Genomic DNA, 26,570 nt, shown 5'->3' with positions numbered 1-26,570 from the left:
GTCAAGAACACTCAATGGGGAAAAATTGTCTCTTCAACATATGCTGCCAGGACAACTGGACCTTCATATGCAAAACAATAAAGATGAACCCCTACATCATACCACCTATAAAAATTAATACAAAATGGATCAATGACCTAAATATTAGAACCAAACCATAAAACTCTTCGGAAAAAAACACAGTTAAATCTTCATGACTTTGGATTTAGCAATGGATTCTCGATATGACACCAAAGGAAAAAATAGTTAAGGTGGACTTCATCAAAATTAAAACCTTTTGTGCATCAAAGGGCATTATCGAGAAAGTGGAAATGCAATCTACAGAATGGGAGAAAATATTTGCAACTCATATATCTGACAACGGTCTAGTGTCCAGAATATATAAAGAACTCTTACCACGCAACAACAAAAAGATGAGCAACATGATTAAAAAAATGAACAAAGGACTTGAAGAGACATTTCTGCAGAGAAGATATACACATGGCCAACAAGCAGGTAAAAAGATGGTCATTACTGTTACTCATCAGGGAAATGGAAAATCAAAGCCACAATGAGGTGCCACTTCACTAAGATAGCCATAATTTAACAAATGAATTAAACAAGTGAATTAATTAATTCAAAGATAATTGTTGGTGAAGAATGTGAAGAAATTGGAACTCTGGTACATTACTGGTGAGAATGTAAAATGGTTCAGGAACTGTGGAAAACAGTGTGTCAGTTCCTGAAAAGGTGAAGCACAGAATTACCGTATGATTCAGCAATTCCACTCCTAGGTATACACCCCAAAGAACTGAGAACAGATACCCAAACAAATGCAGATACACACATGTTCACAGAAGCACTAGTCACAACAGCCAAAAGGTGGAAAGGGCCCACGTGTCCATCAACAAATGAATGGATATGGGACTTCCCTGGTAGCACAGTGGTTAAGAATCCGCCTGCCAATGCAGGGGACACGGGTTCGAGCCCTGGTCTGGGAAGATCCCACATGCCGCGGAGCAACTAAGCCCGTGCACCACAACTACTGAGACTGTGCTCTAGAGCCCACGAGCCACAGCTACTGAGCCCGTGTGCCACAACTACTGAAGCCTGTGCACCTAGAGCCCATGCTCCACAACAAAGAGCCCACTGCAATGAGAAGCCCAGAAACCGCAATGAAGAGTAGCCCCTGCTCACTGCAACTAGAGAAAGCCCGCGCACAGCAACGAAGACCCGACGCAGCCAAAAAAAAAATTTAATTAATTAATTAATTTTTAAAAACACACGAATGGAGAAACAAATTGTGGAATATACATGCAGTGGAATATTATTCAGACATAAAAAAAGAACAAAGTACTGAGACATGCTCCAACATGGATGAACCTCAAAAACGTCACGCCCCATGAGAGAAGCCAGACACAAAAGGTCACATATGGTATGGTTCCGTTTATATGAAATATCTGGAATAAGTAGATCTACAGATACGGATTGCAGATTGGTGGTTTTCATCATTCCCTTTCGGGGTGATGAAAATCTTTTGACACTAGATAGAAGTGGTGGCTGTACAACATTATGAAAGTACTAAAGTGAACACTGATTGTTCACTTTAAAATGGTTAATTTTATGTCATGTGAACTTTAACATAATAATAGTAGTAATAATGATAAAACTCCAGTAGAAAACTCAGAGTCTTTCTGGCCTGAAGAAGTAGAGAATATGGGGCAACCACAGCCACTGGAAAAGTGAGGGGTGAATACTGGAAAGGAGAGAGCCAAAGGGAGAAACACCAAACTCTGTATCTAGTCTCTGCCCAAATCTCTGGCTGACCCTCTTAACCATGCAAGCTCAGGGCAGACTGGAAGTAACCCAGCTGAAGATAAAAGAACTGAACTGAGATTTGAGCTAACTGTTCCAAGAGACAGCATTTGCAATTTGATTCAACTAAGTGAATTCCCACTAAAACAGAAATAAAATCAATACTCTTTGAAGAAATATAACAGAATTCAGGTTCTCCGTAACATACCAATTACAAGGTCCAGGATACATTCCAAAGTTACTCCACATACAACGAACCAGGAAAATATGAAATATTCCCAAGGTTAAAGACGACCAATGGAGAATGACCCTGAAATGAAGATGCTGCAGTTAGCTGGCACCGACTGTAAAGTAGCTCTTATAACTATACTCAGTGAGATAAATGACAATACGCTCTTAATGAAAGAAAAGACAATACATCTTTAGCAAGCTAGAAAAAATACATATAATCTATATAGCCATATGGAAATTTTAGAACTGAAAACTAAAGTATGTGAAATTTTGAAATTCAGTAGATGGGCTTAACCACAGAATGCAGAAAACAGAGGAAATAGCGAACTTGAAAATATACCTATAGAAACTATTTAATCTGAAGAACAGAGAGAAAAAATTTTTTAAAGTTAACAGAGCCTCAGGGACCTGTGGGGCAATATCAACGCATCTGATATAGGTGACAGTAAAGTTCCAGAAGGAGAGGAAAGAGAGAATGGGGCAGAAAAAATATTTGAAGAAATAATGGCTGACATCTCCCCAAATTTCTGGTGAAAGACAAGGTCCTTCCTGATTCCCCAGGGGAAGGCATCTCTCCCCCACTGGATTACTGCTTCCTCTTTCAACTTATTTAACAAATACTCATGTAGGGTTAACCATATGGCAGAAGCTCTTCTAAGACATAATAATGTTTAATTCTCAAGAAGCAAGTACTACCATCCCCAACTTACAGATGGGGAAACTGAGGTTCAGAGAGGCTAGGTTGCTTGTCCACAGCCACAGAGGCAGTCTGGCCCCAGGGTGCTAGCTCTTATCCACCTTAGTTGATTGAGTCAAGAAGTAGGGAATATCGCACTCGGTCCAGAGCCCTGAGTGGGAGGGAGGAGGCCTTCCCATCCCCCTCCAGGCCCCCCAGAGCTTGAACGGGAAGAGAGACTGGGGAACTGAGACTGCACCCCAACCTAGTTAAGTTCCCTCTTTGCAAAGGTGGGATGGGCAGGGAGGGTATCACAGATCTAGCCTAACGCCGCCTTGGGGACTCGGACCCCATCGGGTCAACTCCACTGCACCCCACCCCCTCTCAGACCCTGACACACTCAACTCCCTCCTGCCCGTGGGTCCGGCTGGGCTGCTCTGTGCTTTTTCCTGATGTTTAATGGATCCACCCTGTTTGGGGAAATGCACTTAAATAAGTGATGAGTTCTCACAAGCGCGCTCCTGTGCTTGTCCCCTGGAGAATGTTCCGTTTTGTTTACTTAAAGGGGTGATTCCTTTTCATGTTTCTGAATCAAAGATGGCACCGCAGAGAGACCATTAACAAAGCAGGGCCTCTGGGTTGTTCTTCCAGGAGGAGGAATGGCGGGGGGGCAGCTCAGGTCCCACACTCCCTCCTCCCAGGCGGGGCTGGGGCCGGGAAGAGGGCTGTCCTCAGCAAAGGGGACAGGGATTCAACAGACCGGTTTAGGCAACCACCAGCCCCTCCAAACCACTCCATGAAAGCGGACGGCACCGACAGCACATGCTTTAGGAGGGCCCCTGCCCTCTTAAAATATATCTTAAGATAGCGACAGCAGCAAACGAACTCCAGTGTTTCCCAAACTTGAATGTACATACACATCACCTAAGGATCTTCAAATGCAGATTCTGATTCATCAGCTGTGGAGCTGAGCCTGAGAGTCTGCATTTCTAGCAAAACCCTGGGTGGTGCTGCAAAAAGCACCCTCTCAGCCACTCAAAGCACTGGTGCATCCCAAAGCCCCGAATTCACCCGGCTGGACCTGGGGAAGACACAACCGTAACAATGGCGGTAGCGCTACTGCTGTGAATAGTCACCCGTATTTACTGAGCATCTACTATGTGCCAGATGCTCCACGCCACCGCCGACTGTAGCAGGAGAATCTATCCAATGTTGCTGAAGGATCTTCCTGATTTCCCTCAGAGTCAGCCAGTCACAGGGAGGGAGGAATCTGGATACAGGAGGATTAACATCTTCCGAGCAATGCATACTGCTGCCCCACTCGACAGATGGGATAACGGACGCTGAGAGGGCATCTTATTGAGGTCCTACAGCTAGCAAGCAGCAGGGCCCGGATTCCAGCCGAGGTGTGCTCTGGCTTCGAAGACAGGGGCGTTTTGTACTCGGCTTCTCATGGATGAGGAGACAGGCAGTGCATTCCAGACAGGACCAGACAAGCAGGCTCCCCAGACAGGGGGCTGAATTCCAGATCCTTCCCCTCCATTCTCCTGCTCACAGTGATGCAGACGGTTCACTGGACCAAACTGGCGAACTTCATGGAGAAGTGTCTACGCTTGCTCACCCTCCTGCCTCCTCTTCTCTTACCCCGAGAGCCTGAGACAGGAGAGCGCCTTGCCTTCTCGGCCCAAGGACAGGTAGCGGGGGCCCAGGGATGACGGCAGGAGGAAAACAGGATCCTGGATGGGTCAACTCTCTGCTTTTACAGACCAGGAAACGGAGGCCACGAGAGGGGAGGGGAATCCCTGAAGGGTCTCACCAGTGGGCGGGGCTGGCCTCAGGGGCCGGGACCCACGCTCAGGGGTCCTGTTCTTAGTTGAATGTTTTGCTGTCACCATCTTGAAATTCTTTTTTTTTTTTTTTTTTTTTTCCCGGTACGCGGGCCTCTCGCCGTCGTGGCCTCTCCCGTTGCGGGGCACAGGCTCCGGACGCGCAGGCTCAGCGGCCATGGCTCACGGGCCCGGCCGCTCCCACGGCTCACGGGCCCGGCCGCTCCGCGGCACGTGGGATCTTCCCGGACCGGGGCACGAACCCGCGTCCCCTGCATCGGCAGGCGGACTCCCAACCACTGCGCCACCAGGGAAGCCCTTGAAATTCTTAATAATTATCAAGAGGCCTGCGCTTTCATTTTGCACTGGGCCCTGCAGATTATTTTGCAGGTCCTGCCAGTGGGTTAGAGGTCTTGCTGGAGCTGGACCCTCTTTCGGAGCTGTCCCACTGGCGTGATCAACAAGCAGCACTGAGCTAGGCAGAACCGCGTCCGGTGGGCAGGCCAGTGCTGGCCCACACCTCCACGCGTGGAAACCTTTGGCTGGTCAAAGCATGAGGAAGGACCTTCCGAGGGCCGGGGAGGTAACACCCCAGAATGGTGCCTCGAGGGGGCCTAGAACAGACTAATGGGTTGGCCAAGGCTGGGGAGGGGTGGAGAGAGGCCAGCTGTCTTCTGGGCCTTGGCCTCTCCATGGAAACCACCAGCAACACCATCCAACACCCAAGGGCTGGGCAGGGTGCTCAGCTGTGCCCGCCTGTCCCAGGGATTCGTGTAATTAGAGCCGAGCCCTCCACTGGGCTTTCGGGGTTGGCCACAGGGGAGCAGAGAGCCAAGTGGAGTTGATTCAGAAGCTCTGGCCTGGCCTGGAAGTCCCAGCTCAGAGGGGAGGCCTGCGGAGGAACCGAAGCCAGACATTCATTCCTCTGGGGCCACTGTCCCCCAGGAGACAGGTGTTGGCACCAGGCAGAGCTTCGGGAGGAATGCGGAGCCCGGGGCAGGACGGGGAGAGACTTCATCAGGCCCAGCATGTGCCAGGAAGATGGTGATGGGGGAGGGGAGAGTGTTCTAGAACCCTGGAGGCAAACCCAGGGCTCTGAGCCTGGGGAGCCTGGTCCGTGGCGGCTCCCCAGAGTTTTCTGATGCACACATGAGTTTGGAGAGGGCAGCATTCAGTCCACTGGGGTGGCCTCTTAACCCTTCAGCCCTTCTCCATTGTGGCCTTCCTGGGCCCAGTTGACAGAGTTAAGTGCTGGCTGGGGCCCAGGATCCCAGGGGAATCGCCACGATGTTGGCCAATCCGTGAGCGCCACCGAGATGAGCATCTTAAATTTTCTGAATCGATTCTATTGGCCTGTTTTGTGGTTGAGAGAATGGTCGCATCCAAACGAAGGGGGTTGCTGTGAGGGTAAAATGCGTCAATACATGCAGGACCCTCAGAACGGAAACCTGGCGGGGGGGTAGGGCAGCATTATATGAATCATGGCTGTTATCCAAGTTCAGGGATTCCAAACGCATTTTTACATCTCTGTAGTCAGAATGCATCTTACTGCAGTTGAAATGGCCACCTTTTTTCTTTCTCAGCGGCACATAAAATAATGATGTGTCGGGCTTCCCTGGTGGCGCAGTGATTGAGAGTCTGCCTGCCGATGCAGGGGACGCGGGTTCGTGCCCCGGTCCGGGAAGATCCCACGTGCCGCGGAGCCTGCGCGTCCGGAGCCTGCGCTCCGCGACGGGAGAGGCCACAGCGGTGAGAGGCCCGCGTACCGCAAAAAAAAAAAAAAAAAAAAAAAGATGTGTCTTACAAGTGATGTCTTAGGTTCAACCAAATACGGGATGATGACAATACTGAATGTATATCTCGACTGCATTTTCTCAGAGATGCCTCCTTCCATGTGAGTTGAGGTCTGGGGTGCTCCAGTGCCCTGTTCCGTGTGGAAACAGGCCTGGAGACCCCAGGTTGCTGGAGAGGGCTGGAGCCTGGGGTCCCCAGGGGCAGGGGTTGCTCTTGGGGGGAATGAACATAAAGTCATAGGTAGAGGCTGTGACAGGCTGGCAGAGTCCTTGGCAGGTGGGTCAGGAGCACGGTGGGCACGGGGTGAGCCCTCAGTTCCTTAATCCATACAATGGGGAAAGTACGCTTCCTCACAGGCTTGTCGAGAGGACCAGACCATCTGTGTCTGGTTCGCGGCAAAGGCTCGGTCTGTGGGACCTCTTGTTATCACGCCCTGACTCCAAAAGCTAATTGTTTGGGAGATAAGCTGCCTTGTGTGTCTGGGGCCGAGAGCTGGGGTAGCAGAGGGGACCCTAGGCTGAACGTCTGGGCAGGGGGCTCTAAGAGCTGACTCTCAACCCTATAAAGGGCTATTCAAGCCCATCACACTCCAGGAGACCCTGGGGCTTATGGGAGGAAATGTGAGAGGCCGGCCCCTCTTCCAAATCCACACCTGTGGCTGATTCTTTTTTTTTTAATAAGTTCATTCATTTTATTTATTTATTTTTAGCTGCGTTGGGTCTTTGTTGCTGTGCGCAGGCTTTCTCTAGTTGTGGCGAGCGGGGGCCGCTCTCCCTCGTGTGGGCTTCTCATTGCCATGGCTTCTCTTGTTGTGGAGCACGGGCTCTAGGCGCGCGGGCCTCAGTAGTTGTGGCTCGCGGGCTCTGGAGCGCAGGCTTCAGTAGTTGTGGCGCACGGGCTTAGCTGCTCCGCGGCATGCGGGATCTTCCCGGGCCAGGGCTCGAACCCGTGTCTCCTGCATTGGCAGGCGGATTCTTAACCACTGCGCCACCAGGGAAGTCCCGTGGCTGATTCTTGACCTCCCTCCCCCTCCGCCTGGCAAAGACCCTGTCTGCTCCGTGGCTGTCTGCACGCAGACCCCCTGGACCCCAGCTGGCTGCAGCTCTCCCACGTCCCAATTCAGCTGCTGTGACCATCCCCGTAGCTCAGATGGAGCTGGGAAAGAGGGTTCAGAGGAATCACAGTCCTGCCAGAGGCTGGCTTTTCAGCTAAGGTGAAAACCAAAATGCCAACACTCGCCACGGGATGGAGCCTGCAAAGGGCACCTGAAATCCCAAGCTCAGAAGCCCTGTGACTTAGGACACACCTCACTGGGTCCCTTGGCCCCATGTCCTCCTCTGTGAAATGGGTAGCCCTTTGTAAGCTGACCTTAGTGGTTCTCTGAGTTGCCCTACAGTTCTAGCTCACCTACTGCCCCTTAGGGAGGAGGCTCCGGGACTCGGCTAGAGGAGGGGTCTGGGGAGGAAGACACCCCCCCAAATGCCCGTGCGCATCACACGTGTGGATGCACAGAGACAAGAGAGTCACTGTGCTTTTGTTTCCTGCTCCCCCCCTGAAGCTTGCAGAGGTTCTATAGGCTGGTTGGTGCCAAAGAGCGCACGTGCGGCTGAGCGTAAGCACCGGGGTGGGGGGCACGGCAGGAAGCACAATCTGACCTCACTGGTTAAGCCACCACGAAGGTGGGCATTTGCTTCCCGTAAGTGCTGCTTAGCCAAGGAAGGGATGACAACAAAGGCCCCAGGCAGGGTCTCATCAGTGTTCACAGGTCAAGAAAGAGAAATGAAAGGGATCCAGGTTGGAAAAGTAGTTCAGCTGTGCCTTCGGAGACAACCTGCTCATCTGTGCAGAAAATCTGACGGGGTCTACAGAAAAGCTGCTAGAACCGATCACTGAGCTGAGTCAAAATCCACTGTGTGCCTACATCCTGCAGACAAACCACTGGAAGTCGAAATTTAAAAAAGCATTTACAGTGGCATCAAAAATCTGAAATATTTAGGGATAAATCTGACAAACGATGTACAAAACCTATACTGTGAAACCCACAACATATTGCTGAGAAGAAATCAAAGAACTAACGAATGGGGTGACAGCCCGTGTTCACGGGCCGGAGGACTCAATGCGGTCAGATATCGACACCCTTCAACTTGACCTGTATTATCAACGCAATTCAAAAGTCCCAGCAGGAATTTTTTTTGAATTAATTAATTAATTTTTTGGCTGCGTTGGGTCTTTGCTGCTGCGCGCGGGCTTTCTCTAGTTGCGGCGAGGGGGGCTACCCTTCGTTGCGGTGTGCGGGCTTCTCACTGTGGTGGCTTCTCTTGCCGCGGAGCACGGGCTCTAGGCACGCGGGCTTCAGTAGTTGTGGCGCACGGGCTTAGCTGCTCCGCGGCATGGGGGATCTTCCCAGACCAGGGCTCGAACCCGTGTCCCCTGTGTCGGCAGGCGGACTCTCAACCGCTGCGCCACCAGGGAAGCCCCCGCAGCAAGATTTCTAAAAATCCGATTCTAAAATTCAGATATAATATAAAGAAAAATATAAAATGCACATGGCAATGGAAAGGACCTAGAATAGCCAAAACAACTGTGAAAAACAACAAAGTCAGAGAACTGACACTACCTGCTTTCAAGGCTTATTACAAAGCAACAGTAACCAAGACAATGTGCTATCAGAATAAAGACAGACAGATAGATAAATGAAGCACGACGGTGTCCAGAGGTAGACCCACACCTATAGGGACAACTGATTTTCAACAAAGGTGAAGAGATAATTCAGTGGTGAAAAGAAAGTGGCTAGAACAACTGGATATCCATTGAAAAAAAAAGAAGGAAAAGAAAAAGATCTATACACCAGCCAGAGAGGGGTGACCGAGGGCACAAGAAAACTTTTGGTGGTGATGAGGGTCATTAAGATTTTGGTGATGATTTACGGTGTTATACGTGTGTCAAGAAAAATCAAGTTGTACCCTTTAAATAGGTACAGTTCATTATGTCAAAACAAAAACAAAGCCCCCAATGTTCCCTAAGGACGTTGGGGGCCCCTCCCATCCTAGAAGACCTCAGCTTCAAGGTCACCTCCTCCAGGAAGCCTCCGCTGGGGCAGGATTCTCAGGTGACCCCTCTGCACCCCCCCGTCACCTGGTTCCCACCTGCACTGGCGTCCTTCACACTCTCCTCTACTACTGACCACATGCCTGATGCCCACACTTGACCATGAACAATTTGAGAGGCAGGACCTGCCTTAACCTGTGCTGGAGCCCAGGCCCTGCGCTTGGCACCCAGTAGGTGCTGAGAAAGCGCTCAAAGAGCAAAGGGAGGTTTTGTTATCCGCTGACGCATTAGGGTTACCTTGGCGCTTCTAGCAAAAACTGCTTCAGTCGGTGAGGACGTCACCCCCTGCCCTTCCCTTCCCAGGAAGGAGGCCTCTGGGCTGGGTTTTTTTTGTTTTTTTTTTTCTTTCCCTTTTAAGGAAGGACTTTGAGAGCAAGAGCTTCTGATGATGAGAAAAGAAGGAGGAAGGGGAGGTGGGCCCTGCTTCCCACGTGCAACACGTATTTCACGGGTCCTGTTAGCGGAGCTTCACCACCGTCCTCTGCGGCGGGGAGCGGGCAGAGCCCATCGCAGCAGAAATGGCTCAGTACTGCCACCAGTGTGGCACCTCGGATTCTCAAACCTCCAGGCTCGTTCTTCTCAAAGTGTGGCCCCAGGACCAGTGGCAGCGCGTCACCTTGGAACCTGTTTGGACACTCACACTCCTGGGCCCCGCCCCCAGACCAGACGCTCTGGGGGCGGGGCCCAGGAACCTCCACCCTAGCGAGCCCTTCAGGGGATCCCACGCAGGTTCAGGTGTTGGGCCCCAGCGCTCCGGGCCACCTTCTCACGTCCCGTAATGAGGCAGGTTACACCTGGGCTCCAAGAATGTGCTCCTGAGGCCCCAGATGCAAGGGTACCCCTCCTCCGTTCGGCCTCTCTTCAGTCCCCGGCTGTCCCAAGGCCTAGCACGACGGAGGGGCTGCCCCCTTGCCCCCTTGCCCCCGGCTGTGTGTCAGCATCTCAGAGGCATGCCTTTGCCGCGGCTCGGACGCTCAGGCTGGGCTCGGCGGGTCCAGGAGCTCTCACACAGCAGAGGCACGAGAGAAGCTGTAGTCAGAGGCCTGCTCCCCGCACCCTGGGGCTGGACACTCCAAGTTCCTGGAGAGACAATGGGTCCTAACATTGCAGGCGAGGTGGCAGGCAGAGGGGGGGCGCAGACAATGGGCCTGTGTTTCTCCCCACGCCTTCCTGCGGCCGCTCTCAGCCGGGGCCCTGGGAGGGAGGCCGACCCGTCAGAAGCACGGCGGTTCACCCAGCAGATCCCCACTGCCTCTGCCCAGGGCCCAGGCTGAGGCTGGGGCCCCCTCATCACACCCTCCCTCGCTCCCTGGGGCCGAACAATGTTCCCTTCTCCTGAAGGCTTCCGGCATCTTCTAGGCTCTTCAGCCGCTAAGGCCTCGGGAGAAAGCGGTTGGACGCCGACACCTCTCTCCTTCTCCCTGGCGCCCTGGCCTCTCTCTGTCTTCCTGGGGCAGGGAGACTAGGCAGTGGACAGAGCTCTGCAGCCCCCTCAGGAGCACCTCCTCTCGCCCTGGCTGATTTCTCTTCATTAGTGCGATCACATCAACACTGACGGCAGCGTATGTATTACGGCCCCGACAACAACCATTTTTCACCCGGTGACGCACAGCCCGGTAATGAGCTCGGGGCAGAGCTAACGAGGAACTCCCCCGGGGCCTCCTGGGCGGCTCCGGCCCCTCGATGGCCTGCCCGCCGCCCCGCCCACCCCCTGCCTACAGCCGCTCCACCAGGGCGGGGAGACGGGGCTCCAAACTGGGAGGTCAGGGGCCGCCGGGCCAAGCCTGCCGGGAGCTGCGCGGAGTCAGTGAGCATCCGCTGGAGTGGGGAGACTTCAAGGTTGACCGAGCAAGAAGGCGTGAGTGCTGGGCCCCGTCTCAGGGCAGGAGCAGTGCCTCCAGTCCGGGGCAGAGAGGGACAAACAGCCGTGATGGGGAAGGCTGGCTGCCCCAGGGGAGCCTGGGAGGGCATGGATGCCCTGGGCTTCGCTTCCAGGAGCCCAAGAGCTTCAAGAGGATTCGGGAGGGGGTGGCCGAAGTCGATCCGGAACATTCAGTCAGTGCCGCAAGGGCCGGGCGTGGAGCTGCTGCTGGGATGCAGATTACACTAAGGCCCTGCTTTGCTAGAGGATGGGCTTCTTCTGGTCACCTCGGCTCTCCTGGAAGCCACTGATGCGTGTCAGTGAGGAAGACCCCTGGGTGGTGGGCACAGTTATCATGGAGCCCAGAGCCTCTTACTGGGGAAAGTCTTCAGGCCTTCACTCAGTGCCCTGCCCCCAGCTCTTTTTCAGTCACAGCTACAGTGGTAGAGTTGATGACGTCTGATGCATTTGGTGGCTTGTCCAGTGCAAGTTAAAAGGGGGAAGGAGGGAGGGCCCAGGGAGGGGCCAGGAGACAGGCCCCCCTAATGGTATGGAAGCTAAGGGAATACCCAGCAAACACCAAGCATCCAAGCAGCAGGGTCCTCTAGGGACCTAGAAGGCACCAGACCACTCCAGCGGATGACTAGAGTGGCCCGGGGTCGAAAACATTTAGGACACAACTACTTTAGGAAGTGGATATGTGGATATGTAGATAAAACGTTGCAGAAACAATTTAAATACAAATGCTTGAACTATATATGTGTAAAGCATCTTAGAATCTCACAGATGATGTGACCCAAGAGATCACCTCATTCAAGTTTTTCAAAGCCAAGTTTTGCCCTCTATCCGGGGCGGGGGCGGGGGGGGTGTTCAGGAAGCCAGGGGGCAGACATACCACATCTTCCAGCAACATCAATGGGCTTTAAAATCTCCTTTGTGTGTTAAAATAGAACTCAGGGAGACTGTGGAACGGAATGCAAAATTCCACGCATTTAAAAAGTAAAATATTAAAAAGGAAAAGGTTGTGAGGATGGTGGGCAGCTTCAGGCTGCACGGTCAGATCCCCCAGGACACGTGTCCACCTCCTCCACTGCTAGAGCCCTTCACGGAAGCGCTTGGAAATGCTGTACTTACGCACCCACCTTTTCCCACGGAGGACATGGGGGCCGAGAGGGACCCAGTGGGAATGGGTTGTGGCCTCTGAGGCCCACAGGCCTATTACCTTCTCTCTGATGTTACTATTACCCTACAGCACCCTGCTTTAAAGGGTTAACTTCATTAATGGTGAACAATAATTTATGTCTAATACCTGTCTCCTTGTTGATGAAGGGTTATTATCTAAACTCAAGGAGTTTGTAATTAAAGAAATCAGTCACACACACGAAAAGATAATTCAGAATCAACAAGGCCAAGTGCCAAACGAGACATCTAGAGCGTTGGCATCCCGACGGCTTGGAGGCATCTGGGAGGATGCGTTCCAGCCATGGGACCCAGGGGAGGTTGGGAGGATGGGGTGCAGAGGGGAGGCAGGAGGGAAAGGCGCGGATGGCTTGGGGGGGTGGGCAGTGAGCATGGTGGCGGATGAGAGTGTGGGGAGGGAGAGGTGAGACGGCAGACGTGCACAGAGCCAGACTGGGGAGGGCTTGGCGGTGGTACCCAGTGGCGGAAGCCATGAGGGTAAAGGCCTATCAGTGGGGTGGGGAGGGGGAGATGCGAGAGGTCTCAGCATTCAGATCCTACCGCTAAGACCCTGTGGGAGAGCAGATGGGGTATCTTGAAAGGGTTCTGAGTTCTTTAGAGAGAGGAGAGGCCATTCCAGCCTCCACCCCGTGCCCTACCCCTGCACCCACCCAAGCTGGGGTAGAGCCTGTGGTCCAATGAGACAGCTCCCAAATCCCCAAGCAGCATGGTCAGCCATTCCTGAATGTGGATGCCTTGACCAGATCGAAAGCAATGACCTAAGAGGCAGCTGACCTGCCCTCATTGTCTCTTTCTTACAAGTCAAGGGACCTTGGCAAGTTTCCTCATGTTTCTGAACTTCAATGCTAACAAGGTTAATAACAACACCTTCTGGCCAAAATCCTTCTTAGGTTGGGGTGAAGAGAAACATGAGATGTCTGTGAACGCTACCCTCAGAAATTTGAGTTTTTAGGAAAGGATCCAGTAAAAACATTCACCTCAAGGCCTGAACAGCTGATAGTAGCTTAATATGTGGGTTCTCAGTGACGTATTTGCATTTGAAGCTGGAGGCAGGGAATGTCTCAACCAAATAAATAAATCCCTAATAATGGAAGTTGAGATGCTACCGGCAGGTCTGTGAAAGAGAAAGAGAGCAGCGGCATTTGGGGACAGGGTGCATGACAAATTGCAGGCCCAAAGGTGACCTTGCTTCGCTGACACCAAGATGCCGATAATGAGAATGATGAACACTTACTCAGTGTTTGCTAAACACTGAGCTCTGTCCTAAGAGCTTAGCGTATCTCATTACATCTTGTCACAACCCTGTGAGGTGAGGACGACTGTTATCTCCATTTTACAGATGGAAAAACCGTGGCACAGATAGGCTATGTAACTGATCTAAGGTCATCCAAGCAGTAAACGACGGGTAAATGAATTCAGGGAGTCGTGTTATGTTTCAGGCCCCTTAGAGGCCTGTTCTGTCCCACCTGGACCCTCTGATGGCACACTCTGGATTGGCCCTCATAGTTTAAAGCAAGGAATGGGGCATCTGTACCCGATTCAGACCCGGCTCACGTGATATGGGACAAGGCAGTCGTGCAGGCGCCATGGCTCAGACTTTAGACAACACACCTCCCTCCCCATTTGCACGTCTGCACCCTCGTGGAGGAGTCCAGGTGTGGGGGGCCCGGGCCCGGGCTCCAGCAGGCCCTGGAGAGTCATCGTGTCCACCCCAGAAGCCGAACTCCCTGAATGGGCTGCAGTACGGCCAATAATATTTCCTCCTTTCAGGATTAGCACACATCGTCAAAATTTCATCACCCCTCTGGGTCACTAATGGCTTCCTAAATGGCACCAAAGTTTAATTGCTGCTTTTCTCCACCCCATTCAGCTTAGAAGACTCTGGAGCTCGGTCACTGGCCAGCCAGTCATGAACGCCCCAGGTGACCCTAAGGAGACTCCCCAGACATCTCCAGGGAGGGGACGGGGGAAAGCAGGAGAGGAGGCACGGGAGGAAGGGGTTCCCCTCCTGACCGCTCATGTTCTGCCAGCTTAAGGCCCACTGAGGACACAACTGGGGCGGAGACAAGAACCAGGAGGGTCAGGAGGAGAAGGAGGAATTCCCAGGGCGACTTGCAAACTCCACTCCCGCCCCTGGGCCACACAGCACAACAGGCCGGGCATCTCTCATCGGGAAGGTATCAGTGAAGGATGTCATGCAGGTGCAGGGCAGCCCGGGGCAGTGGAAAGATGCCTCATAGAGCCCTGGGTTCAAATCCTGACTTCTTTTTTTTTAAATTATTGGGGTACAGTTGTTTTACAATATTGTGTTAGTTTCTCCTGCACAGCAAAGTGAAGTAGTGTTCCCTGTGCTAGATAGCGGATTCTCATTAGTTATCTATTTTATACATATTAGTGTCTATATGTCAATCCCAATCCCCCAATTCATCTCACCCCCCTCCCTTCCCCCCTTGGTGTCCATACATTTGTTCTCTACATCTGTATCTCTATTTCTCCCTGTAAACCAGTTCATCTGTACCATTTTTCTAGATTCCACATGTATGTGTTAATATACGATACTTGTTTTTCTCTTTCTGACTTACTTCACTCTGTATGACATCTCTAGGTCCATCCACGTCTCTACAAATGACCCAGTTTCATTCCGTTTTACGGCTGAGTAATATTCCATTGTATATATGTACCACACCTTCTTTACCCATTTGCCTGTTGACGGACATTTACGTTGCTTCCATGACCTCGCTACTGTACAAATCCTGACTTCCTAGCTGTGGGGCCTTGGGCAGGCAATGGCTCTGAGCCTCAGGTTACCCACACGCTGGAGGTGAAGGAGGTCAGAGGCGGGTAACGACTGTAATGTACTTGACACAAAGAACTGGGTGGCAACTGTGAGCTGGCTTCCCCTCTTTAGATCTCTAGGACGGGGAGAGGAGGCCAAATCATTCTACACTGGGGAAGAAGCAAAAGAAACTGGAGCAAGAGGAAGATACGGGGGAAATATGGAGAAAAGATACCAGGGGGAAAAATCTGGAAACAAAATGCAACCTGAGACCCAATCTTAAGACCCTTTGGCGGGGCAAATACAGAAGCACAAATATAGTTACATTAGCTTATTAAGTGCTTCTGATATGTCAGGCTCCATGCCGAGTGCTCTGCTTGTGTCATCTCATTTACTTCTCCTTGTATTACAAACAAGCCAACGGGGCTTGAGCATATAAGTGATGGAATGCAAAGTGGCAGAGATTAACCCAAACTGACAGAGCTTGAACCCAGGTTGGCCCAGTTCCAAGGCACTGGCCCCTCTACATGCCACTTCTACAGCTTAAGGAAAAAAACCCCTCAAAAGGCAGGAAAGTAAGAGCACTGACAGGGGTATGCTTTAGGGATGGCCCTGTCTTGGGTGAAGTGATTCTCTGTATGAAATGCTCTTCTGGAGACCACAGTATCATCTCTGCAGTTATTAGGAATGCTCGACATCACCAGTGCGCGTCGAGATGCTCTTTTTCCAGCACACGGAAGACCGCACTTCCCAGCTCCCTTGCCTGGGAAGGACCACTGGGTGGGGCCACGTGATCAGCTCTGGCCAATGGGCTGCCAGGGGAAGTGAGCCAGGCTAGAGTATTTAATTGTAAATACATGTCTTCTCCTCTCATGTATTTCAAAAGGTGCCTCCACGCCTGGATGGGGGCATTACCTAAGCCCCCTACCAGTCCTCCCAATTTCCTCCCATCAAAAGATGGAGCTCAGCTGATAGAGATTCAGCAAGGACCCAACCCAGAGGCCCTCCTGCTAGAGGCAGCTTCACCTGCAGGGCCAGAGGTGGGAAAAGCTGGGAACAGGGGCGAGAAAGTCTGAGCAAGGGCTCCTGGCTCAGCAGAACCACTATTCTGGCTTAACATGTACACACTGCTATATTTAAAATGGATATTACCAACAAGGACCTACTATATAGCACAGGGAACTCTACTCAATATTATCAATGTGTCACAACCTAAATGGGAAAAGAATCTGAAAAAGAATCGATACATGTATGTATATGTAGAACTGAATCACTTTGCTGTACACCTGAAACTAACACAACATTGTTAATCAACTATACTCCAATGTAAACTAAAAAGTTAAAAAAAATAAACACTATTCCACGGAAGCCCAGGCTGGAGGGCAGGGCTCCCATCCCTGAGGGGCCTGGCTGCTCATCACAGTGGAGGCTCCATGGCACGGGGCGTAGGTGACATGCAGAGGGGCCCGTGAGAGTGGGTGAGTGGCTGGAGAGGAGCTGGAGAAGCAGGTAGAGACCAGATGACAGAGGGCTTTATGCCGTAGGTAAGTGTTCATTCATTCACACGTCCATTGATGTATTCTTCGTTCACTAATTCATATTTGTTGAGCTCCTTCTATCTGCCAGGCACTCTCCTAGCAGCTGGGGATACAGCAGGGGATAATATAAAGCCCCACCCACATGAGAGAGACCAGCAATAAACAAGCCAATATATGTCAGATGGAGCTGAGGGCTGTGGAGAGAGGAAAGCAGGCTCAGGGGTGGGTGCTCGGAGATGCCATGTTACAGGGTGTTTAGGGACGGATCAGGGACATCAGAGGAAAGGCCCGATTAAATAAGGATTGAGCTGTGCAGACATCTGGGAGGAGTGGGCACGCTGCAGGGACCACAGGACCCTCCAGCGCCAGTTCAGAGGCCAGAGCACGGTGGTAAGTTCTAGAAACACAAGGGTGGTCAGTGCGGTGGACAGCAGTGAGCGAAGGTGAGGCTGGAGAGGAGGATGTGTGTGGGGAGCGAGGGGTGTGGATTATGACATCCTTATACCTGGTGACCCACACATTATAAGCACTTAACACTTACTAAGGGCATTTTTAAAGTGATGGAGATAATCTCATTTAACGTTACAAAAAAAAAAAATCCTACAAGGTAATTAACAAGACTTATTTTTAACTCCGTTTCCTCATTTTACAGATGAGGAAACTGTGCCTCAGCTCCGGGTGGCTCAGTGATAGAGGAAGGCCAGGACCAGGCTGGAAGCCATCTCCATTGCCATGTTGGCACCTCCAGTATCGGCAGGAGAGGGGCCTCAGTGGGGCTCCCGGGCTCAGAGAAGGGCTTTCTGGACCAGACACCTGGCTCGCGGAGTCTGATGAGACAAGCTGTGCAGCCCCTCCCTCCAGGACCCTGAGCAGTCCCGGTGGGTCCCTGGCTCAGCGTTACTCACCGGCCCCGCCTTCTGTCCCCGGAGGACAGGAGTGGGTTGGGAGGACGAGGAGTGGTGGGGTTAGTAGCGGGGACGTCTCAGCAACCTGGCTTGTTTTCCTTTCCGTTACAGGCAGTGGGGCTGCTGCTGGCCCATTTGTTGCTATTGGCATCCCAAGGCCCCAAATTTATGATGACTAGTTCCCACCGCTTCAGGCAGCTCCAGGGCTGGCTGTCTGCGGCAACGTGCTCCAGGCGGGGCCAGGGTGGAAATCCCGCAGGCAGCACCCTAACACCCTGCATCAATTCCAACTCAGTTTCCTGATTCCCTGAGGGGCCAGGAGTCAGAGGGCAGGGAGGGCGAGGTTCCAGCCAATCAGAGGACTCCTTCACCCACAGCCAAATCCTAGGATAACCAGCCACAGGGAGGTTCAGCAACATAAAGCACGACTGTCTAACAACCAGCCTGTTTTGTAAGGTAGTAAGCCCCCCATCGCCAGGGGGTATGCAAGCAGAGACCACATGGCCACTTGTCCCAGCCTTGTAGGCAGGGGACAGCACTAGATGATTTTTCATGTTTCTTTCAAGTCATATGTACTGATCATGTTAGTCCTCAGGACGGAGAACAAGCTCATTCTCCATTACCGTTCAGCTTACAGCCCAGTTGTGTCCTGTGGTACAAGATCGACTGCATACCAATATGCAGTTTAACACATTATTTTAAGGTCGGCCGTTCAGGCACTGTTTAAACAGAAAACTGCTGTAAAGGACTTGGCCTCTTTCCCAGCCTCCCTTCCCTGATGGAACAAGGTTCCTGGCCCCTACTTTGGCCTTCCAGCAGAGGACATAAAGGAGAGGCGGTCGATAAATATTTGCCAAACAAATATACGAAAGGAAGAGTTTCTGAGGCAGGTATCAGGCTGCCAGCATGATTTGGTCTCTGGGCGGGGGGTCCTGTGTCTGTCCACCCCAGGCAGGGGTGATCTTCTGCGGCCAATACAAGCACCAAACGGTGTCACTCATCAATCCACAGCCAGAATGTTCCAGACTGCCCAGCTGAAGCCCAGGGCTGCACAGGGCGAGGGCGAGGGGTTTGCGGGGCCGAGAGCCACCTCTCTGGCCCTGGGAGAAGGGGAGGTAGGGAACAGGGACACCCCCGGGGCCCCCCCTCGCGTGGGGCGGGGGCTCTTGACACATACCGGCTGAGCCGCAGGCAAGCACGCCAATCGGCCTTGTGGTAATGAGTATGAAGCCCTGATCAATAAGTTATTTTTTGCTGTCAGTAATTAATAATTATAGCTTAGCCACAGCATTAAACTTTCATCCCACGCCCTTGAGTGCCGTTTGGCTTTTATTGTGATTACCTCCCAGCAGTAAACTTTCTCCCTTTGGGGCCTTCGGGATCCTCCGGGGCTGGGCTTCCCAATCCCCGTTCAGGGTTTTCCCACTGCCTGGTTCCCTCAGCTCAGACTCCCCTCTGTTCCTCCCCCAGGCACCGTTCCCTTGAAAGAAGCTTCTGGACCAGCTGGCTGGGCTCTGCCGCCCTCCTTCCAGCCTCCCAGCCTCCGAGAGATGTCCACCAGCAGTGATCAAGCCTTGAGGCACGTGAAACATCTTGCGAGGTGCTTGTTAAAATGCAGACACCCTCCAATCCGAATGCCTGGGAGTCTGGATCGGGACCGCTGGAGGGCCACTCTGGGTCATGGTGATGCGGCCACAGAAGGAAGTCAGAGAAGGGTCTTGGGTGAGGAGAAGGCATTCAAGGCCTTTTCAGTGGGTGGCCAGGAACCACTCCTCATGGTCCCCTGGCTAATGGTGTACAAACAATCATAATAACAACAAAAATAACAATTACCCTTTATTAAGCACCTTCTGTGTGCCAGGCACCCCCTGAATACCTGGTATCCTCATACGTACTCTGCTCTTTTTACAACACCCCTGCGCTCAGTTTGGGGAAAGAGTGGGAACCATGTGACATCACATTTCAGGGGAAGCGATCAAATGGTAGCTTTCAGTATAAACAGGTAGTGTTGCCCAGGTTCCGCACCTGAAAAAAACTAGGTTAAGTCTGGATAAATCCGGCAGCCAATGTGAGGTTTGTCCCAAAAGAGGAAGACTGCTTGGTCCCTCACTCTGTACCATCATTAGAGAACGGGGCTCATGGGCTCAGAAGTGACACACCGTGCCAGTGGCGCTAACCACCCCAAAGGGTTAATGGCATCACCTCAAACTCAAAAGCAAAGCAAAAGGAGAAAAAAGCAAAGGAGAGACTCCACTCTCTAACCCCAAAGCAGATGAGAAACAACCCCCTGGAACCCCATGCTTGACCCTGTTTCCCCGACACACAACGCAGCAGTGCCCCCAGACCTGGGCCGAGACCAAGTTCCCATAATCCTCTGCATGGTTTGCCGCCCTGGAGACAAATGGAAGGAGAGTACCCGATGGATGCTGGAAAACACTCTCTCGGAGCCAGAGAACACAAACGGAGCAGCAGGGAACCTGGGCAGCCACACACTCAAGCCGGCAGCAAACAAGAGAAACCAAAGAGAGAGTGAATCAGAGACCTTCGCCACTTCTGACAGGGCGAGCCCCTCCCTCTGGAAGCACAAGGACATGAGGTGGCCTGGCCTGAACTTCAGCAGGACGGACGCGTGGAATCTTGGACTTCGGTGGTTGGGACAGGTGTGGAGGTGGGACATGGAAACGACTTGCTGACCCAGAAGGAAGGACCTTCAGGTGCCCCGGGGACTCCTTACAAGCCTGGTTTTGGATGGGAGAAGAACTAACGAGCCGCCTGCCCAGGGAAATCGTGGGGTTACTGGAGTCTGTGTGCAGTAATTAAGTTAGAAGCATGCAGATAGAGACGGACACCCCTCAGAGTCCTCCCAGTCCCCTGGCTTTCAGCTAGTAACCCCATGGACATCTCAGAACAAATCTGTGAGGTGCCCCAGGACTAACCTGTTCTATTCTGCCAGCCTCACATTCCCCCTGAACCCTTAGAAGAAGGACCCCGTCCCAGCAAGCCCACCCCAGCTGCAGGTGGTCCTGGTTCCAGGGAGAGAGGGGCTTAGAACTCACCTGGTCCCAGTCCAGACTCCTGCCCCCAGATCACCCAGCAGCCTTCGGCAACTCACCTAATGGCCCTAGACCTCAGTTTTCCCATCTGTTAAATGGCTACTAGGATAAGACGACCTCTGAAGTCCCTGCCTGCCGGAAGATTTTATGATGATCATAAAAATAATAACGTTTATTACCTTACATTTACAGGGCCCCGTTACAAAATTTCTAAGTGCTTTAACGCAAATTACGTTGTAAAATCCTCCCCTCCACCCTGTGAGTGAGAGCTGATTATTTTTATGTTTGATCTTGCCTCTCTGGGCTGCCTGACGCTGGGCTCACTGGAGTACCTTCTTCCCTGAGACTCCGGGACTCCAGAGATGGGGTGGGGCCCTTTCGAGGTGGCAGCCTCCGCAGACCGGCGCCCCCTGGGTGGGTCCAGGCCCCCTCCCGAGCCTGGAAGAAGGAAGGCCAAGCCCTGGGAGTCCTGGAGCTCAGTCCAGGCTTCGTCTCCCGCCGCCCCCAGCAGGCGCCGCTCGGACACCGCTGGCACTGCTGCCTGGATCTGCGAACACCAAAGGCAAGGAGGCACGGGTGCAGCCGCGCTCCCCCGCCGGGACCTGCTCGAGGACTGGCGGTGTGTCTGGGCATCCGCCCTCTGGAGGGGGCAGGGCGGATCGATCACGCCTCCTCCTCCTTCCCCACACTCCCACCCCAAGCCCACCAGCCCTTCTCCACCCTGAGGCTGCTCCAGGCAGCTACAGGTCAGAGCGGCGGCTGCACAGACACTCGAGCGGCCAGTGGAGCTGGAGGCAAAGGCGGGACGCTGAGTGCGTCTGGGGGCGGGGGGAGGGGGGGTGGGCGCGAGAGGAGAGGGCCTCAGACCCTCAGACCTCGCCTCCGGCGAGCACCACGAAACACCCCCAGCCCCGGCGGCCGGCCAGGCAGCCAGGCGCGGGCTCCGAGACTTGGCCAGGCCCCGAGACTGCCCTCCCGGGGCGACCATCCAGGAACCCAGCGCTCTACTCCGGCTCCTTCCCGCCACCCTCCCGCCCCACTGCCTCGCCCCGGGGCGGCCAGCGCGTGCCCGGCAGGGCCTTGCCCTTCCCCGCGGACACCGAGCGGGGACCCAGGAGCCCGGCCTGAGGAGCAGGGTGCAGCCGGGCGCTGAGCCCGGCACGGAATGGCGCGCCCCTCCCACACCAGCCCGAGGGCACCCACAGCCCGGGTGGGGGGGTAGCTACCCCCCCCCGACTCCTCTTAGGCTCCACGAGCGACGCCTCCCAGCACGGACCCCCACCTTCCCTTATTCGGAAGCCACAAGTCTCAGCAAGACCGCTCCAGCCCCCCAAAGAGAGCCCCCAAACTCGGGGAAAGGGGCCTGAAACTCCCGGGAGAGGGCTCTGCCCAGGCCAAGCCCGGGGTCCCGGAGGCGACCCTGAGGCCAGCGAGGCCCCGCGCCCCTCCCGCGCCCCTTCCCCAGCCCCACTGGGGGTGGCACTGTACCTTGGGCTCCGGCCGCGCGGATCTGGTGCAGGGCCAGCAGAGTCCAGATCAGTAGTCCCCACATGGCAACCAGCCTTTTCTTCGGGGGGTCGGTCTTCCGAACAGTTTTATAATCCTGGTGAGGTCTGGTACCCCGTGGCTACGTCCCGGGAGGCTGTCTACGCGGCTCCGGCCCGGAGCGGTATCCGCCGGGGAGGGGAGGCGCTGGCGACCCCAACCCTTCCTCCTCTTTTTTAGTACAAGTCCGATCCCCGCGGCGCTCCGGGAAGGCGAGGGGCGAGCAAAGAGAAGGAGGATGAAGCCGCTCTCGGTCTCGGGGAGCCTCCCCGCTTAGCACCCCAACTCCGACTTCTTCTCCCCGGCAAGGCGGCCTCGCCGATCTGACCGGGTCGCGGGCCGGGCTCCGGAATAAAGCGACAACTTCAGGAAACTTCCTCCCGTGGCCACGTTGCCCGCCCCCTCCCCGCCCCCTGCCCGCCCCCTGGTTGGGTGCTCCGCGCGGACGCAGTCACCGCCGATCCGGGCGCCGGGCCCCCGGGGCTGCGCGGGAGGCGAGCGCGGCGGCAGGCGCGGCTGCGGGGCTTTTTTCAGGGGCGCCGGGTTCGGGAGGCGCGGTGAGCATAGCGGTCCGAATCTCCCTGGAGCTGAAGTTTTCTTCTCTCTAACTTTGCGGGCGGCATCTGGCGGGGCCGAACCACCTCTCTCGGCTCCACCGCCCCGGCGCCTAATCCGGGGACTCTCGGTCCCTCCTGGGGACGCCGGGCCCGGGCGCGCCCTCGGCTCCGCGCCCAGCGGGCTAGCAAACTTTGCGGGTCCCGCGGCCCGGCGCGCCGCCCCGCGAGCCCATGTCCGCTCCGGCTGCGGGGCGGCGGGGACGTCTGCTGGGCTCGGCGACCCGGGCTTGTCGCCGGCGCCCGGGCGCGGAGCCTCCTGCTGGCCCGAGGCTGGAGCCGGGCGGCTCTGCCCTCCGCCGCTCCCCGGCCGGAGCTCTCGGCGAGGCGCGCGGAGAGCCTGGCGGGCGGCCCCGGCTCCGGGGGCGCGGCGCCTCCTCGGACGCCCGGCGCGCGCCGACCTCCCGGGCAGGAGAAGCAGCGGCCGCCGCGCTCGCCCCAGCGCCTCGGCCGCGCCGCCGGCCGCCTCGGCCGCTCGCTCGCAGAACCCGCCGCCCTCGGCTCCCCGGGTTCGGCGTCCGGAGAGCCACTCCTGCCTGCGCCGAGCGGGAGCTGCGCGGGCCGCGTGAGCCGGGGACGAGCGCGGCGGAGGCGGAGACGGAGACGCGGCGAGGGGGCCGAGCGCTACCCCGTGGCCGCGACTGAAGAGCAGCCTGCGCCCGGGGTGGGGGGGGCGGCGGCGGCGGCGGCGGCGGCCCCGAGCCAGGCCCGGGAGCGAGCCCCGTGGAAACACAAGCCGTTTGCGCTGCCGCGGGCACCCAGCCTCTCCGGGAGCCGCGGGAGAACAGCAGTACCAACCTCGAACCTGGCCGGGGCGGGATGCGCCCAGAGCCCCTCGGCTCTCTCGGCCAGCCTTCCCTTCCAGCCTCGGCCCCGCACCCCGCTCTCAAAGGCCCCATCGGACCTCTCTCCCCGGGTGTCGGGAACGCCGACACGCTTCCGGGACGTTGAGTAATAGGGGTGGGGGGTACTGGAAAGAGGGGTTCGGGCAACTGGCTGATTCCAGTTTCCCCTTCCCAGGTCAGGCTTTCAAAAGAACCGCTCAGGGCGGAGAGCAAGACAAAGGAGAGGCCTAGGACTTAAAGACAGCTGAGAAAGTGAAGTTGGTGCCAAGGCATATGCATTCTTTGTTTCTTCTTTTTTTTTTCCTTTTGAGCTCTGCTTGCAAAGGGTAGAAGAATGGGAAATTAGCGAGGAAGGTATAAAAAGGAAGCTCGGAGGCTTCCTTGCTTGTGGACCACAGGAGTCAGCAGCCCTGCTGAGGGAGAAGGCCAGCTCGGGTTTGCAGGACCCAGTTAAACATTCCTGGGTACTAGACAGCTTTGCTTCCATGGATCCCTTCCTCCATTAAAAAAAAAAAAGAAAGAAATCTATCTATATATATTTAAAATAATATTTATGACTGCGTTGGCACAAATATATTAATATTACATATTAAAACAATTTTCTTCACCCTAAAAGTTCATTGATTTCTTTTGATTTTAAAAGAAACGAAAACATTTCCATTTCACGCTCCCCGGCACTGCGCCTGCGGAGCCACGTGGAGTCTCCCTGTCCCTTTGGTGCTTCTGCTGGGAGCAGAGAGCCACTAGATTCCACCTGTGGGCACAGCGCTTTTCTCCTCTCTCTCCCTGGCGGCCCACTGCAGCCCAGAGGGTACCCCTTCTGCTTGCTCTGGACCAGCCACAGCCCTGCAGACGTTTCATTACTTTTATATTCCCATCTCACCTGCCTTGGAAAAAGAACCATGGGCATTTTCTGAAAGCAGCTGAGAAGCCAGCCCACTTTCCCTACATGCTTCCATCGCCTCATTCAAACATCATTTTGCAACTTTTTCCCCTGGCAACCTGTGCTCCATCCCAGACCAAAGTCCTTCTGGCTGGCTGACTGGTAAAGGGGAGGGCTTTGGGGGCAGGTGGCCCAAGTGTGGCCAGCCCTCCTTCGTCTTACCGGCCATGCCATTGCCAGTTGCTTAGGGATGCCCAGCTGGGGCCTTGCACACTCCCTGCCTTCTCTAACTGCCCCCTCCCAGAGCGCAGGCCCTTCCCAGACCTGGGAGAACAGCTGTCTCCACGGTGCTATTACATTCTTGGCTCACAGAGGGGGCCTGAGAGCCAGCTTTGCCAGGGACCTCTCCTCAGCCAGCAAAGGACCAGCAGAAAGGCTGTATCTCTGTTCTCCGAAGGCGGGAGCTCACATCCACCCAAACGTCTACCCTCTTCATGTCCAGTCCCAGACTTCAGCAGCCAGGAGTCTGAACTGGAGGCTCCGAACAGCATTTGTTCTCTTTGTAGAAAGAGACATGTTTGCACAACCATGTGTAACCCCATACACCTTCTTCTGGGAGTTTAACCCCCAAAGGCCAGGGCAGGGCACCAACCAGTGGCTGCGGTGAGGGAGGAGGTTGTCCCTTTGTGTAGGACATCTCCAGGCATGCCTTCTTGTTAGAGAGCTACGACGATGGTACCCTTCCAGCAAATCACACACACACACACACACACGCACACACACACACACACAGACACAGAAGGGAACTGATTTTGCTTCTTAGAGTTTCACCAGCCCAGGAGGAGGCTGAGCAGGGAGACTGCCACTTTGAGAGGGGCTCGTTACTGAGAAAGTCACTTGCAGACACCGTGACCTCATTCTTGCCAGCAGCGGTGTAATTAGAGGTTGCAAACGGTGCAGTTACAGTGGGTGCCACATCGGGAGGGGCCGCGTGGCTTTCCCAGGCCCTCTTCAGCCACCCTCGTGCAATCCAGCTCCTTTAAATTTGAGTCTGTGGGTACAGCTCTCCCGGAAAATGGGGGACAGGATCTGGGGCTTCTCCCTCATTTCCATCCCATCTCCTTCCACCCGCAGAGCTAGCGCATAGAAGGCTCTTCATCTCGGAGATGCTCTCTCCATCCCTTCCAGTCTGTAGATTTGAGGCGGGGGGTATGGAGACGAGCACAGTTCGTTTCGAAAGGGAAGGAAAGGCCTGGGTCCCTCTGATTCCCCAGCCCCTCCTCCCTTTCCAAGTGGTTGAAGTGCGTTGAAAACATCACCCTTCCTGTAGAAAAACCTTTGCTAAGCCCCAAACAGGACCACTTTCTTAGCCTCCCATCCCACACAGAGAGCCAGTGAGAGAGCATTACTGCAGAACTTTGCCAGGGAGACTTTGGAGTGGGAGGTGGATTACACCCTGTGGCAGCCAAGAGCAAGGAGACAAACCCCAGGACGGCCAGATGGGGCTGTTCAATATCGCAGAAGGCCAAGAGCCTCCCTCCCCATCACGCCTTGGCCTCTGCCCCATCTTCCGCCCCATTTTACACACAGAAACCAAAGGGGAGGCCAGGCGGGGTCCGCTTTTCAATGTGATTATTGTATAGTTTTTTTTTCTATTCTCCATCTCAAATGTAACAGCAACGAGAACAGACTGTTCGTTTGCAAGGCTGGGCACATTCTCCACCAGCGGGGACCAGGCAGGCGGCAGTGATACCGGAGAGACAGGCACGGGTGCCCGTTCCCTGTCCTCACCCCCTCATCCCCGGTTCCCTGCTTCCCAAGGTGCTCCAGGTGTCGCCCGCAGCCAGGAAGCCCACTCCGGTGCTTAATTTGCTGAGGATGTGAGAAGGCAGAAAGAGTGAGAGCCTCGAGAGCAGGGGGA

At 54.5% G+C, this 26,570-nt stretch overlaps 1 protein-coding gene across 1 annotated transcript in view; it reads right to left on the bottom strand.

The window, feature by feature from the left end:
- The window catches only part of SDK2 (sidekick cell adhesion molecule 2), a 258,280-nt gene extending 235,867 nt beyond the window's left edge, over nucleotides 1–22,413 (bottom strand). Inside the window, exon 1 of the mRNA XM_028498147.1 lies at nucleotides 22,251–22,413. Coding sequence (XP_028353948.1) covers nucleotides 22,251–22,314 — 64 coding nt within the window. The 5' untranslated portion in view covers nucleotides 22,315–22,413. The remainder of the gene's footprint in view (nucleotides 1–22,250) is intronic.
- Nucleotides 22,414–26,570: the final 4,157 nt, after the last annotated feature.

This window comes from Physeter macrocephalus, chromosome 14 (genome assembly GCF_002837175.3).
Source record: "Physeter macrocephalus isolate SW-GA chromosome 14, ASM283717v5, whole genome shotgun sequence".
Lineage (NCBI taxonomy): Eukaryota > Metazoa > Chordata > Mammalia > Artiodactyla > Physeteridae > Physeter > Physeter macrocephalus.
The sequence above is the reverse complement of the archived record's forward strand: the minus strand, read 5'-3'. Positions and strand labels throughout refer to the sequence as shown.